Source organism: Podarcis muralis, chromosome 13 (assembly GCF_964188315.1).
Source record: "Podarcis muralis chromosome 13, rPodMur119.hap1.1, whole genome shotgun sequence".
In the NCBI taxonomy this organism is placed as follows: Eukaryota; Metazoa; Chordata; class Lepidosauria; order Squamata; family Lacertidae; genus Podarcis; species Podarcis muralis.
The window spans coordinates 16907336-16925493 of NC_135667.1; the positions used below are offsets into that span (position 1 = coordinate 16907336).

Genomic DNA, 18158 nt, shown 5'->3' on the forward strand with positions numbered 1-18158 from the left:
GAGGAATGAATGAAGGAGCAATTAGAGAAAGTTTAGCAATAAGTGTATTCTGTGGAAGTTCCTTTGGGACTCTGTAGCTGGTCTGCACCCTCACTCTCCATCCATATATTCGCCAGCTGCACCCAGATGTTCTTTACCCAGTTTTATGCCTGGGTGTAGGGCACTGGTGGGGAACCGCTGTCCTGTGGGCTACATCAAGCCTGGCTGGAGGCCTTAGCTGGCCCATAATGCCATTCTTCCTAAACCACAGCCACCTGGCCCACATTTGATGTCAGGTATTGGGCAGGTAAAGATGTGGCTGCAAAGGTACAACCAAGAGCCCTAAAATGCTCTTCTGGTTGTTCCTTGGCTCACATCCAGTAATTCCAAATTTGGCCCATCCTTGGCAGAAGTGAGCATTGCAATTGGCACCAACCAACACTGATTTGAACATCCATCAGTTGTGCTCTGGAGTTCCCAGTCAGGAGCCACCAAGCACAGCTGCTCCAAACAGAGGGTTGTAACCAGGACCAATCAGTTGACCAGCACTGACTGAAACCCCTGCTGGGATTGGCTGCAGGGGTCTTCCTTTGCAGCCCAGCTTGAGGAACATAGATCTTCTGCACTGATGGCTTGAATCCCAGGCTGGGCTGCCAAGGAGTTCAGGAAAGAAACAAGAGCACACTTAGAATGCACCCCGCTTTCTTTGCAGCTAGGTCACCATGGTGACATCAGATGATTGACAGGTGGGTGGACCCGTCAAGGTGGCCCACGGTGGGAGAGCTCAAGCTCCTTTCCGCCAGCCAGATCCTCTTCTCCGCCCATGCTGTGTAGGAGGAAATACTATCATGCTTCATCGTGTCCCATTTCTCATGACTTTTTGTTTTCCTCTCCCAGGAGCTGCAGGAGAATCAGAGCACACCCAAGCGGGAGAAGCAAGAGTGGCTGCTGAGGCAGAAGGAGAACATGCAGCACTACCAAGCAGAGGAAGAGGCCAACCTTCTGCGCCGCCAGCGGCAGTACTTTGAGCTGCAGTGCCGCCAGTACAAGCGCAAGATGCTGCTGGCCCGCCACAACTTGGACCAGGACCTGTTGCGAGAGGTGAGAGTCTGGCGTTGGCTGTGGGGAAGGGATGGTTTCACGGGAGGGCCAGGGCTTCATGAGGGGTTGTTTTGGTGAGGAGGTGTCACCACTACTGTCCCAGAAGGACAGACATTGACAGGGGGTGTCTGGGTATCTGCCCCAGGGAGCCAGCAAGTACGATGCAGCATGATGGGGAGCAGCACAAGAACAGGAGCTAATAATATTTGTACCCCACCCATCTGACTGGGTTGCCCCAGACACTCTGGGCAGCTGCCAACACAATAAAGCAGGGCTGCCTTCAGGTGTCTTCTAAAAGTTGTGTAGTTCTTTATCTTCTTGACATCTGATGGGAGGGTGTTTCACTGGCAGGGTGCCACTGCCGAGAAGGTCTTCTGTCTGTTTTCTGGTAACTTCTCTTCTTGCAACGAGGGAACTGCCAGAAGGCCCTCGGAACTAGATCTCAGCATCTGGGCTGAACGATGGGGCAGAGACTCTCCTTCAGGTATACAGGGCCGAGCCCGTTTAGCGCTAATGCAGAGGTGGCCGCTGGCCACCTCTGCTAAAATATGGTGTCAGCAAGTTGATCTCTTCTCCGAAACAATGAATTCTGCAGTGAAGCAATACAAATTCTATGTGTGCACATGCATACATGCAAAATTCTGCAAAACCATCACAAACCTCATTATATAAACTCTTATAAACTATTTCCTTGATTTGCTGAACATCTCCCGTTTATACTAATCATAGAGCCTAACCACCAACACCTGCATTCCAGCATCATCTGGAAGCTTTGCTAGAAAATAGTGTTCTTTAAAATAGAAGAGAGCTGGGTGTTGCTCAAGATGCTGGCTTTTGCCTCCAGTCCCAAATTCTGTATTTTCATAGGCTTGTAGGGAGAGTGCTTGCAGCTCTTGACATTAGAGCAAGGGGGAATGAGACAATAGTTATTCTCGGGCCCCTGGGAGAAGAATGCGGCCATTGGAAACCTGGATGTAAGAAAGAATGCTGACCCTTTTAAGAGCCTTGATGTCAAGAAGAAGCGAGTCTCCATTGGAGGTGCAGTTCTAACGCCTTTCCCTTGCTTCCTCCCTCAGGAGCTGAACAAAAAGCAGACCCAGAAGGACCTGGAGTGCGCCATGCTTCTGCGCCAGCACGAATCCACGCAGGAACTGGAGTTCCGGCACCTGCACACCGTCCAGCGCACCCGCACAGAGCTCACCCGCCTGCAGCACCAAACAGAGCTCTCCAACCAGCTGGAGTACAACAAGCGCCGGGAGCAGGAGCTGCGCCAGAAACACGCCATGGAGGTCCGGCAGCAGCCTAAGAGCCTCAAAGTAGGTGCTACCTACACCCCGCCTTGCTGCCAGTGGTGCCCTGACGGGCAGGATGCAAGGGGTCTGGAGCCAGGGCAGGGGCACCCAGGGGTTGTGGAAATGGACACAAATGAGGACGGAAGTCTAGAGCCCTTGCAGGACCACTTGTGTGGGCCTAGTCCCTGTGACTGTGCCGCCAGGGTTCAGAAATGCCCGGCAGATGCAGAATCTAAATGCCCACACTTTGGGCCACTAGACTCAAGAGGATGTGAATCGGCTGTTTCAGAGTCTGGTAGCCCTTGTCATGATGATCTAGGCCGATGCAAACCTATTGGAGAGGTTCTGGAGCCAACTCAGGGTGTTGTTGTAGACACAGGAATAAAATGTCCCAACCTTTTAGGGAAGTGTAGCCATGAAATGGGGGTTCTGGAGCCAGAGCTAGACTTTCATGGGCATGTGGTTTTAGAGTATGGCCTGGAGGAGGAGGAGGACCTAGAACTGGATGCAGTGCGTATTGGGGGTCTTGTACAGGACTGGTCGCAAAAGGGGGTTGGAGATCTGGATGAGCAGGGTTTGGAGGCCTTGGTGCCTGAATCAAAGCGTCCTGGGGACGTAAAGCCTGATTGGCAATGCCTGGCAAGCGAAATTCCAGATGGGCAGGAAGCTGCTGCTTTAGAGCAGAGACAGGAGTGCCTTTGGCTCAATGGGAAGGACGAGGAAGTCCTGGATCTAGACAGAAAAGAAGGTTGGATTCCAGATTTCGGTGAAACAAGCTTGAAACAGCAAGAACACTGTGGAGAGGGAGTTGCTGATCTAGAAGTAAGCCAGAGGTTTTTTGGAGTGCGGGATCACTTTGGAGAGGGCTCTGGGGTTCTGTTGTCCGTTCGGGGGCGGCCAGGCGTTCCAGAGCCTGATGGGCAAGAGGCTGATAAGCTGGATCCATTCACATGTGAAGGCAATTTATACTTGCATGCCTTACCCACTGTCCTCGAAGAGGGGGCCCTGCGAGGCCCGGGAGATGGCTGCCCAGCCCCTGAAGACCCCTACAGCCAGCAGGCCAGCAGCAAAGCCCGCCCTGTCCCACCTCCCGTGGCAGCCATGCTGCCCCATGCTCTCTGCGTGGTCTTGGCACTGCTAGTCTCTGCCTACCCATGTGCGCCAACTCTCTTGCTGCTCCTCGCTGCACTGTGGGCGCAGGGTGGTGGGTTTCAGGATATCCTCCTGGCCCTTGAAGGAGCTCTAGTGGGCCTGGGGGTTACGTACACCTTGTTGCACTCTGTCTTCCTCCTTTCCGGAGCGTCCTTTCTCCTCCTGGCCAAGATGGCGGGGGCAGTGGGTGTGGTGGGGCTGAGTGCCAGTAGGGAGCGCCTGTACGTTCCTGTCATCCTCCTGGCTTCCTACCTGTTAGCTTCTCCCTGGCTGTTCCTGCCCCTTTACCTCTTGGGGGCACTTGCACGGCACAGCCTGAGGGGATTCCCCCGCCGCGCCCGCCGCTTCTGGCTCCTGGCCCTGCTCCGTCTCCCGCGCCCGGCTTTCCGCATCCTCCAGCGCCTGGGGCTGGTCACCGAGCAGGGGCTGTTCCGCCTCTTCCCCAAAACCAACAAAGGCGGCTTCCGCAGCCGCATCCCGGTGCTGTCCCGCCAGCGCCAGCCGTCCCTGCCCTGGCACCGCAAGGCCGCGGCCCTTCTTGCCAAGCCGATTTGCAGCATCAACAAGATCCTCACGGAGGTGATTTGTGCTCAGCTGCCGCCTTCGGCCCTGCATTGCCTCAAGGGGCTGCATGTCTTGCGAGAGGAAAGGCCTTCCCGCATCCCCCGCCTGACAGCCAGGCCCCGGGGGCATTCTGTGGGGTCAGCGAGGCGCATTAGTAGGAGAAGAAGTGTGCAAGGAAGCCAGCCTGCCAGGAGACCCTGGAGATAAGGAGCCCTTGGAGGGCTCCACATCCTGTTCTAAAACGGTGAAACAGTCCATTCCAGTGGGATTCCGGCATCCTGGTCCTCTGGTCTCACACACACAATTCTGGGAGGTTGGTCAGTCTCTGGACTTACGGGAGATCAGGCAGAGCAAGTGACAGTATTTACTCTGAAAACCTACTACTTTCCATCCAGTGTTGTGGTATTGGTATATAGAACCCAACAGCAAGAGGAGAGAATTTAATGTCTTAAGGCCAGGGATCCCTCTGAGCCTTTGATAAAAGGAGTTTTGAAGTTGCGGGAGGACCAGAAGTTTGTTCTAGCTCCTTATTGGTTTACACAATGGGGGTGGGGCGGAGCGTTGTTGAGTGTTCATTACCCTAACGAGGAAAGAATCACCTGATGACGCCCTTTTGAGCTGGCTGTGTTTGGGTGGGTTGGGTATTTTTTGGCGCCCGTTCCAGCCGGCTGGGAGAAGATGTGGAGATGTGGGTTAAGCTGAAGAGATTTCCAAGCCCCTTAAGAACTGAGGTGTGAGGTGCATGTGTGCTAGTGTCTGAGGTCGAAGGGTCCTGTTCAATGTTCCCCAATGAAAAGAGGAGTTTGCTAAGGGGGCAGGGGCTGCAGTTTGCAGAATACTCCACTCTTGCAACCATTTTCCAGTAACCTCTTTTTTAAAAGTCCAGGCACTCTTGTTTCCATCTTTAACCTACTTTGAGCAATGAGGGGATAAGTACGGTCCTCCATTTACTTCAAACATAGAACCCCCAAAGAAGGTAGTGGGTTCTGGGGCTGAATATACAGTCATCAAAATAAATAGGCTTCTGTTCATTATCAGCTCCTTAAATGGTCAGGATCCATATCGCCTTAAATTTTATCATCCTCCCTCCCTCTCCCCCGCTGAACCTTGTTTCAATTGATCTGGAAACTTACAAACCTAAAGGGGTGTACATGTTTCAAGAAATCAGACTCCTACCAGCTCCTAAGGGCTTAACTAATTTTAGGTGATTCTTTCGCCGTTAATATATATATTTCCACCGTTTTACAAATATATATATATATTTATCATTTTCCACCCTAATTGTAACAACCTCCCTTCACTTCATTTTTTTTTTTACTTGAATGTACATATTTCAAGCTGACTTTTAATTTTATGTTTGTGTATGTTTGTGATTTTTTTTTTGCTAAGTTTTATATAAAACCAGTTTTTGTGGGGAGGGACAAAGAGCTAATGTGAGATTTTTTTTATAAAAAAATATGACTGAAAACGGGAGAATTTTTTTTTTTTAATCCAACTTATTGCTACAGGTTTTTCATTTGAAAGCACAATGGGCCAATCAAGCAGTTCTCTCTCTCTCTCACTCTCTCTTTTGCCCTTATAAAAGAAATCTTCAAATACCACAAGCCAGGACTTCGAAGTAATGGTTAGGGTTTTAACCAGCTTGCTTTAGTGGACCTATGTAAGAATGGAAAAGTTAAGTTTGCCATTGAGCACCTCCCCAAATGCTGGGATGGTTGGTAGTTTTTCAGGTGGTGACCCAACCTTTTTGTTGGCTCCCTGCAGCTTGTTGAAGCACCGGGACCATTCCAGGGATAGCAGTGCCTCAAGCTCTCCCCTTTCCCAGGGAGCCAACTATTCCACCTTTCCTACTCCAGGACCTGAATGCCCTCATTAGTCTGGGATCTCTGTCCTCAGTCACCCCCAGCTTGAGCTGTGGCAATGGCATCAGAGTGCCTGGCCCTTTCACACCCGGATGAGATGCTTGCCTTTTGTAACACAAGTAACAACCGGTTTGAAGGGTTTCTGGGTAATGCAGAAGCTCCCGTAGTCCTGCAGTGATTTACTTGTGTCATTAACAAAAAATGATTACCTTGCCTATTTTAACTCTCTATCCCAGCCCTTACCATGCCTTGTGCCCACCAGATGTTTTGGACTACAACTCCAGGCCCTGCTGGCTGGGCTGATGGGCCCTAAACATCTGGAGAGCACAAAGGTGGGAAAGGATGCTCTAATCAGGTAATCACCCAGACGCTACAATATCTCAATCAAGTTCGTATATGAAGAGCTTTGTTGATAGATGTGGTTTCTTTGTTTTTGGAAACAAAACCTGACTTATAAGTCGATCTTTGGCAGCCAAATAGGCACTAAATTAACCATTTTTTAAAATGCCAAACTGGGGTGGTTGAGCTTGAATATCTTTACAGAGTAATCCTGAACACACCAAATCTGAGAGTAAATCCCATTTTTGTTGTTTGTTTTAGATTCCCAGACAAAGCAAGGATTTTTCACATTCCCATGACATGCCAACTGTGTTTTATGCTCTTAAATCATTTTGTAACTAACAGCCTACAGTTCTGGTTTAATTGGTGCCTCATTTTAAATTGTTTCCTTTGTGCATTTTTACATATTTCCCGAGCTTGTGGTCTGATTCTGTTACTACAGCCTTTAAAGAAACAAAAAACCCCAAGTTGAGATTATCCCCAACTTAATTCTGCATTTATCTATCTAATTTTGGTCCCATTTTGTACATCAAGTGCTTGTCCTGTGTTTCTCCCTTTTTTGGTTCCTCTGTGGTCTTTTTTTATTTATTTCCTATTTTGTTCAAATCATGGATTTATTTTTTAGCATTCCTCCATTTTTTGGCCAAACTTATTTTCATTAATCCAGATTCTGTTTTGTCCATTTTAATAGTGTACTTGTATTTCTTCCTATTTTGTGTGTGTGCGTTTGAGCTGTGGTTTCCCCCTTATCCTCCTTGCATTTTTTTTTCTCTGTTAAATATTTTTTATTTATTTCTCCCATTTTGTGCGGGGAAGGTATTCATCTGTGGTTTATTTATTTCTCCCTTCCCTGTTGTGGATGCATGTGAAACTTTGAAGGAAAAATAAAAAATTCTGCACCACACTTCACCACCTCTGTATTGTGAGTTTTGAGTTTGGTTTTATTTATTTCTCAATTTTTTAAAAAATAAAACGAGGCACTTTAAGCTTAGGAGCTGGGTTACGAGTCTGTTTTCACACCTCTGTTGCCCCGAAACACCTTGTATTTAAGCTTTCCTCTCCCTGAAATTTTGCACTGTATGTTTGTAAAAGTTTGGAGTATTATTCAAACCTGAATCAGAGGGGATCTATGCATTTCCTCTCTTCACCCCAATATTACCTTTGTTTCTCATTAACTCTGAGAAGCTGTAACTGTCCATAACTTTCTACACTCAGGGGTGGTGGGAATGTTCCTGAAATTATTTAGAATACCCAAGGAGAAAGGGGGGGGGGGGAGGAATGAATCTGGTCAATTTTATTAGCCTGCCTGTTTTACATCATTTCCATTTGCTGCTATATGTTCAAAAGTGGAAGTGCAACCTTTGAGGGCCGTGCCCCACGCTCCTGCAACCCCCACCGCCCAAAACGAACAACAGCCCAATCAGCTTGGTAGCTAATGCACTTGTTTCTAAGGGACATTGGAAAGCAATACATTTGAGTCACGAAAATGTGCATCTGGGTGAGGCAGCTGCCTCAGGCACTCGGTTTTTGGGTGCCATTTGGGAGGTTGCTTTATGCATGTAGTACAACCCTCTGCGAACATCTCTGGGAGGATCACTCTAGATTTCCTCCTGGTGGTTTGTGCCCTGTGTGAATACATGGGGGGCGGCTTGACTTGTGCCAGCCTTTATTCTCTGCAATCCGGAGTACCGCAGAATAATTGCACACACAGCTTCCAAGCAAAAATAACACATGTGGGCTCCAAAATAAACACAGACCCACATTGAGGTGGGTTCCCGCTGCATCATATGACAAAGGTCCCCTCTCCCAGAGGCCAGCCACGGCAGTGACAAAAGTGTGCATGTTCCACCTGCCTTACATTAGTCTCAGTTCAAAAAGCATCCTTCTGCTTAATCTTTAAGCATCTCCCTCCCTGACCTCCCGGCTGTGAGGCTCAGTTTTCCTTCTGAGGCACAAGAGTTTCCTCCCCATGACACCACTGTCTTCCCATTCCTGGCCCCCCTGTAAGGCGCTCGCCCTCATTCATCCCATTCATAACACAAGGGACTTCGGTATTCTCTCTGTGTGTTTGATGATAACATTTTTGTAGACCACCTCCTAACGAGGAGGTGGCACAGAAATCGAAACTCAACTTTGCCTTCTCCTAACCTCTGACTCCTAACTGGGAAGTTTTAAATGTTTGTGGTGCACCCCATACACTCTCCCCAGCCCCAGAGCATTCCTTAAAGAACCTGAACACTACTTAGATAAGGAGAGGGCAGAGAAGAGGTATCTTTTTCAAAGGGGTGGTGGGGTTTGAGCCCTCCCCACTCACGAACCCAAATGGGATCAACCGGAAGGCGTCCCAATGAGAGTCTCGGATAAAGGACAGCTCTGAAACGTGTTGCCTGGTGTACAGTGACCATTCAGTAAAACAAATGCTGGAGACAAAAATGGGTTTTGAACAATTTTAAAAAATATATATACCCTGCCTTTCAGTTAAACACTAATTTGGTTGCTGGCCTTACCTTGTGTGGAGTGTGTTTGTGTCTTTTTAGCACAGGACTGGTCTACTTGGGGGCTTGGAAGGCTCAGCCTGTTCCCTAGTGCAGCCACAGGGGAAAATACACACATGCACACACTCTCTCTGAGCTACACCCCTTCCTTACTTTGTGTAAACAGCAGCAGAGGCTCAGCTTAAAAAGTTCTCCCCCTGAGCATCTCGCTTGTGGGTGTGAGCCCAAGACGCAAGCAGCTAGGACCTTGAAGAGCAGAAGGGGAGAATTCAAACTTAGCCAATATTTGATCCTACTTGGGGGTGGAGTGGGGGGTTGAAAAGTCCTTTTGCCACTGTCGGAGCTCATACTAGAACAGGAGTAGTGAACAGAGCCAAGACTGCTGGCCCTTCAGCCAACTCCCAGCATGGTCCTACTTGGACATTAGTTGCACCAGGACTGCTGCTTTGTCATAATCACCTATAATTCCCCTTATATCCTGCCTTTCTCCTATAATGAATATATGAAGCTGCCCCATTCCAAGTGAGGCTGCTGGTCTGCCCAGCTGAGTGCTGTATATTCTTGGCTGGTATACTCTGGGCTCTGCAGGGTTGGGCCTAGTGCATCCTCACCATATAGATCCTTTAACTGAAGATGCCAGAGATTTTGAACCTGGGACATTCTGCACGGGAGCCTCTAGGAAACACGTCACGTTTAAGTGGCTTTGCCTTTGGCGGGAATTGTCACTTGGTTAAATGAAGGACAGGGTCTCCCCACCAAAACCCTACTGGTGGGAGTTGTTTGTCTAACACGTGCTCCTGTCTTTCTTTCTCTCTCTCTCTCCATCTCTCTCCATCGTTCTTCTCTTTCCCCACCCGTTTTTTCTTTCGCACTTTCATCCTTTGTTCACCATTCTTCCCCTCCCTCCTTTGGTTGCTTGGGCTTGCCTTTTCTTTTCGGTTCTTCTCCCCCGTTCTCCTCCTCTCTCTTCCTCCTACCCCAGTCCAAGGAGCTGCAAATTAAAAAGCAGTTCCAGGACACCTGCAAGATCCAGACAAGACAATACAAGGCCCTCCGCAACCACCTCTTGGAGACCACCCCGAAGAGCGAGCACAAAGGCATCCTCAAGCGCCTGAAGGACGAGCAGACCCGCAAGCTGGCCATCCTAGCTGAGCAGTACGACCACAGCATCAATGAAATGCTCTCCACCCAGGCCGTAGGTACCCCCACTATGACCGCCTGCCCCCGGGGAGGAGGAGGGAACTGACCCCTTTCTCCGTCAGTGAGGGGAGAGTTGTGTTCTCGTTATGCTCTTAAAAATCAAGCAGCAAAACTTGAGTTTTGTGCCCTTCCAGTGAGAGTATCCCCCATGCTTGTTCCCTTCATTCCAATCTGTGAGAGTATTTTGCAAATAGAGCCCTTCTGGGTGAATTAACTTGTTTCATCTACAGTGGTACCTTGGTTCTCGAACTTAATCCGGGAGTCCGTTTGACTCCCGAAACCATTCGAAAACCAAGGCGCGGCTTCCAGTTGGCTGCAGGAACTTCCTGCACTCAAGCGGAAGCCACGTCGTATGTTCGGCTTCCGAAAAACGTTCACAAACTAGAACACTTGCTTCCGGGTTTGCGGTGTTCAGGAGCCGATTTGTTCAGCAACTAAGCCGTTTGGGAACCAAGGTTTGACTGTACTTTTGTGGAGGGCACAGCATTTGGGCTTCCTTGGTGCAGTTTATGCAGCTCTAGCTAGTAGTGAAGGACCCCACCTACCCTAAAAGATGGTGTTGGTTTTAGGCCACTTAACTGTCCTGCTTCCTTCAACGCCACCAAAAAAGAATCCTGGGAAGACGAGTTTGGTGAGGGATGCCGGCAGTACTCTGAGAGCTCAAGCTCACCTTGCCTAACTACAATTCCCAGGGTTCCATGAGAAGAGGGATGGATCGCTAAAACACTGAGTTTGTAGTATAGATGTGTCCTAGGTCATACAATGCTCCTGGTGGTGCTTCACCATCTCGTATCACTTCCTGACTCAAAAGCATCCTTTTGAGGTTGGTCGATCTTAGTTTTTTATTTACTGAGGCTGATGGAGACCCACTTAACCAAAGCTACCTAGTGAGAGTGGTGATGGCCGAGGTAGAGCTTGACCTCTTGAGTCCAAAGGGCCAAGGATCAATATGCCACCTGTTACGCAACAATAAGGTGTGCCCCCTTTTTCCAGGCATGTCTCATGTGACTCTCACACCTGCTAGGCAGAAGTTCCACAGTTGTTGCTTCTCTTTGGAAGTGAGAAGGCTCTTCTTCACCTATTGATTCTCCACCCACCCCCCTTGTTATGTAGCTCTTACCAACCTGTCACGCAGAAGCTCCATTTTGATCTATGAACTGCCCTGTGGTCCTTGGATGAAAAACAGTATATTGATTAACTAATTACTAAATAACAACAACAATAACAGCAATCGACCTGGTGCCCATGGGTTCTCCCCCGTGACAGCATTACAAAGCAGGGTGGGGGACCGGTGTTTTATTTTTTACTGTTCGGGGACAAAGCCAAACGTGTCTGAGCCCTGCTTCAGAAGCTGCTGCTGCAACTGTGGGAGAGGCCTTGTGGCCGTGTTGGGTGAAGAGCGCCAGCCTTTCTCTCCAGAAACAGCCACCCTCTCCCTCAGTCAGCCCTGAGCCTGCTGTGTGCCCCTTCCTTATCTCCTCCTTTTCTCCCCCCTCCCAGCTTCGGTTGGACGAGACGCAGGAGGCAGAATACCAGGTCCTGCGGATGCAGCTGCAGCAAGAGCTGGAGCTGCTCAACGCCTATCAGAGCAAAATCAAGATCCACACAGAGGCGCAGCATGAACGGGAGATCAAGGAGCTGGAGCAGAGGGTATCCATCCGCCGGGCACTGCTGGAGCAAAGGGTATGTGCAAACAGCCTTCCTCCTCCTCCTCCTCTTGGAAAACCCACAGTCCTGGTTCCTTAACCCACGGCACCAACCTCTCAGACCTACACGCCTCTCCCCTCACCCAGATGGCCAGAAGTGTTAGTTTCCCCCTGGTTCCAAGCTCCCAAAATACTGACCCATGATCCCAAAAGGCATCCATCCTTCTGAGGCCGCCTTGCACCAAATCTTTTAATTGAGATTGAAAGCCTTCACGGCTGCCTTCTCTATTTCTCTCTCCCCCCACCCGCAAAAGAGAACCAGAGTTCTTGCGTGAACTGCGCCGGGCTTTGTTAATGGAATTCCCGGAGCTCCTCGTGAAAGTGCACTCTGGGAAAGGGAGAGCCGTGATGGTTTAAACAGCTTTCATATTGATTGCGATGCAAGTCAGCCCTCCTTAAAAGCTCGGGGAAGGGCGGACTTGATGGGCTTGCTGTAAGGTGAATAATGGAGAGGGATTGAGAGCTACAGTTGAAAGCCCATTACACGTTCATTAGGAAGAGATGAGGTATCGGGGTCCTCCTGTGTAGGTTAGTCCGAAGGGTCTGGTGGTGGCCAGCGGTAGAGCTAGGCGATACCTGGTTTTCAACGCCGCAATATATCACTTTGCAATATACAGATACAGTGGTACACCGGGTTGCATACGCTTCAGGTTACAGACTCCGCTAACCCAGAAATCGTGCTTCAGGTTAAGAACTTTGCTTCAGGATGAGAACAGAAATTGTGCTCCGGCAGCAGCGGCAGGCCCCATTAGCTAAAGTGGTGCTTCAGGTTAAGAACAGTTTCAGGTTAAGAACGGACCTCCGAAACGAATTAAGTACTTAACCCGAGGTACCACTGTATATCACAATGTCTGAAATAAGGGTGGAACTATGTACATACATTGGCTGGCCTCACGGTTTTTCCCAGCATTTTGATTTTTGCATAGCATGCGCACACACACATAATGATTTGCAAAATATTGCCAAGTCAACAATTATGAAACTGATTGCACAATACAGACTTCAAGCCGGTTTTGGATGATATATCACCCAGCCCTAGCCAGCCATAAGGCTCCTCAGCGAGGATGAAGATTCTGCAGCCCTGCAGATGCTTTTGGACTCCCAACAACTACAGCCAGCATGCACAGTGGCCGGGAAGGGTCAGAGTCCAGCAGTGTCTGATTTCCTCACCCCTGGTTTTGAGACCGGTTAGTCCCATCCTGGGTGAACACTCTCTTCCTCCTTAACCAAATCCAGGTGTCCCTGCTGTTGCTTCAGTAGCCCTTTTCTATAGCTAACTGGGAAGTCCAACCCCACTGTCACAATAGCAATATTTATACAACACATTTTTTTAAAAAAAAGAAAGAAAGCTGTGTTCCCATTATTATACAAGCTACCTCCCAGGTACTCCTGACCACAGACGTTGCAGCCTTAGAGTACTGGCAAAGGAAGTTGATCTTATACGCGCTTACTGGAGAGCAACCTCCACGGAGCTCACTGGGGTCTACTTCTGATGCAGCAGGCATCGGATCGCATTCTGAGCATTTGCTCAGAGAGCTCTTCTGGGCAGCTGCCATGCTAACAGCGTGGCAGAGTCTTACAAAAAGAACTTGCCAAAATGCTTGCTCTGTGCTAAGGGTTTTAAACTGCTAGCATGGAAGACGTAGTCCAGCAAACAACCTTCATGGCTGTCGGCTCCCCATCTCCCTTCTAAACTCACTCGCTCTGTGTGTATGTGTTTATTTAAATTTTTTGCCTTTTCACCCTCTAGATCGAAGAGGAGATGTTGGCCTTGCAGAATGAGCGATCTGACCGCATCCGGAGCCTCTTGGAGCGCCAAGCCCGGGAGATTGAGGCCTTCGACTCGGAGAGCATGCGCCTGGGCTTCAGCAACATGGCGCTCACAGGCATTCCAGCTGAAGCCTTCAACCAAGGCTACACTGCCCCCCCTCAGCCCTGGCCCTCCCGCCCCGTCCCCCGCAGCGGCTCCCACTGGAGCCACGGCGTCCAGAACACAGCTGGGGCCCCCCACGCGTGGCGGCAGCCCCCCATGCTTGCCCCGCCCCCTTCGGCTTGGCTCCACCCTCCTTCCTCCTCCCCTTCCTCCTCCTCCTCCTCCACGTCATCCGCCCCTGGGGGCCGCTCCAATGTGGTCATGCTGAGGAACAGCCCCCAGCCGCTGCGGCGCACAGCTTCTGGAGGCCAGTCGGACCAGGGCATCAGCCGCTCGGCCAGCGTCACCTCCCACATCCTCAACGGGTCGCACTTCTCCTACTCGTGAGGCGATGGGGAGAGAACAGGGAAACTTTGCTGGAGGGAGACGGGGGAATTGGCTGGTGGAAAGGGGGAGGGGAGGAGGAGGCAGGGGGGCGGTGCGTTTGCCGGGGCTCAGCAAGCTAGAACTGGGAGAATCCGAACCGTGGTGTGAAGGCTCCTCAGTCGTCATCTGTGGCCTTTGACTTGCCACCCACCTTGCAAGCGCAGAGACACAGAAGATTGGACTGTGCGGCGGAAGGTTGCACTCATGCCCTCTGGAGCATGGCTGGGGCCTCCTCCTCAGATCGTGGTTTCCTATCCCCCGCCAAATGGATGGAGACACCGAAGCTTGTGAACGTGACGTTGGCAATCGTTTTTTTTGCGTCCCTGGTGGTTGTCAGCCGCTTCCCCCAGCGTTGCCACAATCTGTAGATGGAGAGAGGCAGAGAGCGGTGCCCCGGCAGCGGAGGCTAAATTGTGTCTTCAGGATGTGGCTGAATATTCCCAGGACGAGGGGCGGGTGGGGAGAAAGGCCCCCCACATCGCAGCAAATCCAGAATTCTTGATTGTGCATCCATAGCTTGCCCCACGCGCTGCAATCAGAGCTGATGCGCTCGGGAGAGCCTGTTCTGTGTCTCCTGCGTCATGGTTCCTTTCAATCAGTTCAGGCAGTGAGAGAGAGAGAGAAATTAAATTAACGGGCGTGGATTTTGGGAGAACCCTGGATTGCCATTGGTGGCGGCCGATCGGTGCATGCATAGAATTACCAGATTGACAGTGAAAGAACTTTGCCTCCTTCCTGAGGCCTGGACAGTGGCTTCTGATCCTGCCCGAGTTCACAGGCGACCATAACCGAAATCCGTTGTTTCTGGACCGTTCTCAGCTCCCAGAACCTTCCTTACCTCACCACAGTCTGTGGCTGGAGAAGGAATTGTAAATTGCAAGCTGCTCTGGGCTCTTTATCTGCATCGCCCCATTTCTCACAGAGGCGGCCTCCTCCAGCTCCTCCTGTCCTGGCGCCAGGCTGGTCCCACGGGATGGAGCGGGGAAAGAGGTTCCGGAACCAGGCCTCACGTTCCTGTCATGAACCAGAATGTAGATTTTAAACGGTGCCCTCTACATACCCGCCCCATATGTCTGTTTTGAGACGCGGATTTTAGCCCATGCCAGCCCGGGGATGTGTTTTTGTGTTAATACTCACCACCTTACCCACATGGATTACATCTCTTTCCCCCCTCTGAAGGAAAGAGCGCCCCACCACTCTTGCCACCCAGAGGGACTTTGGACGGCAGGCCTCCCTCTGCCACCCAGTCCTGAGCATTAAATTTAGTTTCCTGGCCCAGCCACAACCTCTGAAAGGTCAGGCTCCCTCCCTGGCCAAGGGCATTGGAGGGTCTCTTCCTTCCGTTGCTCCCTTAAGCCACCTCCTCCTCCCAGAAACCACCGTGCCCCCCCCTACAAATTCGCCTCCTGTCATTCCCGTTGCCCTCCAGCCACTTTTCAGCATCGCTCCCATGCACCCCACCTGCCCAGTTTAGACTCGCCAGATCTGCAGCCCTGAGTTCGTATTTGCATGCAGGAGATCGGCTGCAGAATCTGAGCGCCCAGCAGAATGAAGGACACCTGTCGGTTCAGAAGCCACCTTCAACCCATCTCCTTCCTATACATTCTCCCCACACCCAGAACCGTTCCTACCCCCTGGAAAAAACTTATTTGGTTACATAATACCCAGTATGAACAAACCCCAAGGCTGACTACCCAGGGTTTGGGATCAGGGTCAGCCTGTCAGAATCGGCAAACTATATATCTGTGGCCAGTTGCCCTCCTCTCCTCCTCCTGTACTTAAGAACCAAACCTCTGGTGGAAAATGGGCCCCTAGTTCCTCTAGAGCTATAATTTATATAAGTCAGACCTACATATCCCACCAGTCAATAGAGAACACTTCCTGAAGCTGCTGGGGTGGTTTGCCCAGCTAAGAGGGAAGGGAGTTTTGCAAATGGGCTGTTTCAACTCTGGCCAGCTAAAGGAGGACTTTGGGGGGGGGGTGGCATTTTGCATGTTCAAAGCTCTTCTGAGTTGGAGCCCAATTGGGAGGGGCGGCATCATGTTGAAATCATGTATGATAACTTGTGCAAAGTCAGCTTTCAGGGGTTGGTCTTCCCCTTTTCATTTTGTTCTGAACCATCTCTCAAAGTTTTCACCATGTAGGGAGGAATACTAAACTCTTGGCCACAGCAGGTGAAGAGCTGTGATCAAACTGTACCATTTGAACCCATATTTTAAAAAATACCCCTGCTGCTTACGTGAAAATTGGAAGCTGGGAAGATGATCTCTAGGGTAGCCTTCTCCTGGCACACTGGCTTTGTTAAATGCATAGCTGTTTCTTGTTTCCCATTTGGAAGCATTTGGCCATGTTGGCTCTCTGAAGTGGGACAGTGTAGGAAGTTCTACCAGCTGTTTGTGTCAATTAAGCCCAAGGATCAGCCAGCAGGGTTGGCATTACATTGACTAATAGTACAAAAGGAGCCACATAAACCCCTTTTTTCAGGAAGACTGGGGAAATCCAAGCTTTCTTCTTTTGAAACGTGAAACAAAACTTCCACATCTCACAAATCGCTCCTAGAGACCAGGGAAAACTTTTTTTTATCTCATAGGTAGAGCACACAGCTCTAGAAACCATTTCTCACTAGTGATGGAAGGAAAGTCCGAAGGGTTGTGTGTGGAAGCGAAGGAGAGCCACATGTTCCTGGAAAGCAGGAATGGGTTACGGAATTATCACAAGTAGTAAAACGAGCCAGGGAAGATCTGGAAGCAGAAATTTTCCATCTGTTGGCGGGAAATGTGGTGTAGTCCTTCTTTATCTGTGGAAGACATTGTAGTTTCTTAGATTCCCGCCCTCATATTTGGGCCAGGAACTGAATCATTTTTTCCCATTGTAAGCAGCTGAAGTAAGTCTTGTCCTTTACAACACACAACCCTATTAAAATCCCCCCTCCTTCCTCACCAACGGTGCTGCCCACACCTGTCCCCCACCCACCCAACCCCAAGGGCACTGGTTTGGCGACAACCATAAAATTATCCTATCTAAACTTCTCAGACCTCTCCCAGAACCCTCTTCAAGTTCCTCAAGCTAATTTTGTGATTGAACAAGGCCACTGTTTTAAACCAGAGGGGTTGGGGGTGGGTGGGAGGGGAGAACTGAATGGGATCTTTTGTTACTTCAAGGTGTTCAGTTAGTGATTTCTGCCTGCCTGGGATTGGGAAATGGGGTTTTGGGTGGGCTGGAGGGGCTTGATGTATTATAATAATTAATCCTTTTGCTTTAAAAAAAATATTTCTGTTTTTTGGTGCCATAACTTTCCCCATGTACAGTTTACCTCTTCCAGTCTTTTTCTTTTCTCTTTTTGCGCTTTCCTCCCCTCCCCCTCCCCGGTTTTTTTCCTGTCTCCCTCTGTGTGGGTGATTAAAAACTAATGTGAGTGTGTGTATGTATGTGTGTATGTCTTTTTTTATATATGAAGAAAAAATGTTGGCGGGGGGGAACTTAGACATATGTGTCCTATGGAATGTATTAGAAAATAAAACACTTTTTAAAAACAAACAGGAACGGGGTGGGTGATCTTGAATCTTACTTGGGAGAGCAAAAACTGGAAAGAGAACACAACGATGGAACTGGTTGCTCTCTAGAGGGCTACCAGTAGGAGAGATTTTGGGGTGGGGTGAGAAATCTTTTAATAAAAATGTTGACTATTAAAAAAAAAGTATTCTGTCTCTTTGGGGTTTTGAGAGGGAATGGGGTCAAGGCATCAAGATCTTATCCAACCCAGGTTCCCATGGGACAAGATGCTAAAGTTTTTTTTTTAATGTCTGGATAACTGATTAATACGTCAGTAGCCCCCATTTTATACACATACAGGGAGGTTAAAGGATTCTGACTCCTTTCAAGTCATGTTTACGTGTGGGGTGGAGTTCCTGAAACATATTAACGTCATTATTGTATACACAACCATGAGTGTAGTGGTCACTCAGTTGAATTAATCTGGAATAACGGGTACTTTGACGGGTACTTTTTGACCAAACTGCGGGAGGTAGTGGAGGACAGAAGTGCCTGGCGTGCTCTGGTCCATGGGGTCACGAAGAGTCGGACACGACTAAACGACTAAACAACAACAACAACGGGTACTTTTGTCTATATGTATCCTACCATGTGGAATTCATAAGGCTTGGTTTCCA

At 49.5% G+C, this 18158-nt stretch overlaps 1 protein-coding gene across 2 annotated transcripts in view; it reads left to right on the top strand.

The window, feature by feature from the left end:
* Positions 1 to 17413, top strand: part of TAOK2 (TAO kinase 2) — a 38837-nt gene extending 21424 nt beyond the window's left edge. Inside the window, exons 16-20 of one of the 2 annotated variants that reach the window (XM_028701836.2) lie at positions 877 to 1080; positions 2157 to 2396; positions 9767 to 9979; positions 11485 to 11667; positions 13441 to 17413. In XM_028701836.2, the coding sequence (XP_028557669.1) occupies positions 877 to 1080; positions 2157 to 2396; positions 9767 to 9979; positions 11485 to 11667; positions 13441 to 13950 (1350 nt within the window). In that variant the 3' untranslated portion in view covers positions 13951 to 17413. Of the gene's footprint in view, positions 1 to 876; positions 1081 to 2156; positions 5573 to 9766; positions 9980 to 11484; positions 11668 to 13440 lie in introns of those variants that run through there. The other variant, XM_028701835.2, reaches the window with a different exon arrangement.
* The last annotated feature ends 745 nt before the right edge of the window (positions 17414 to 18158 follow it).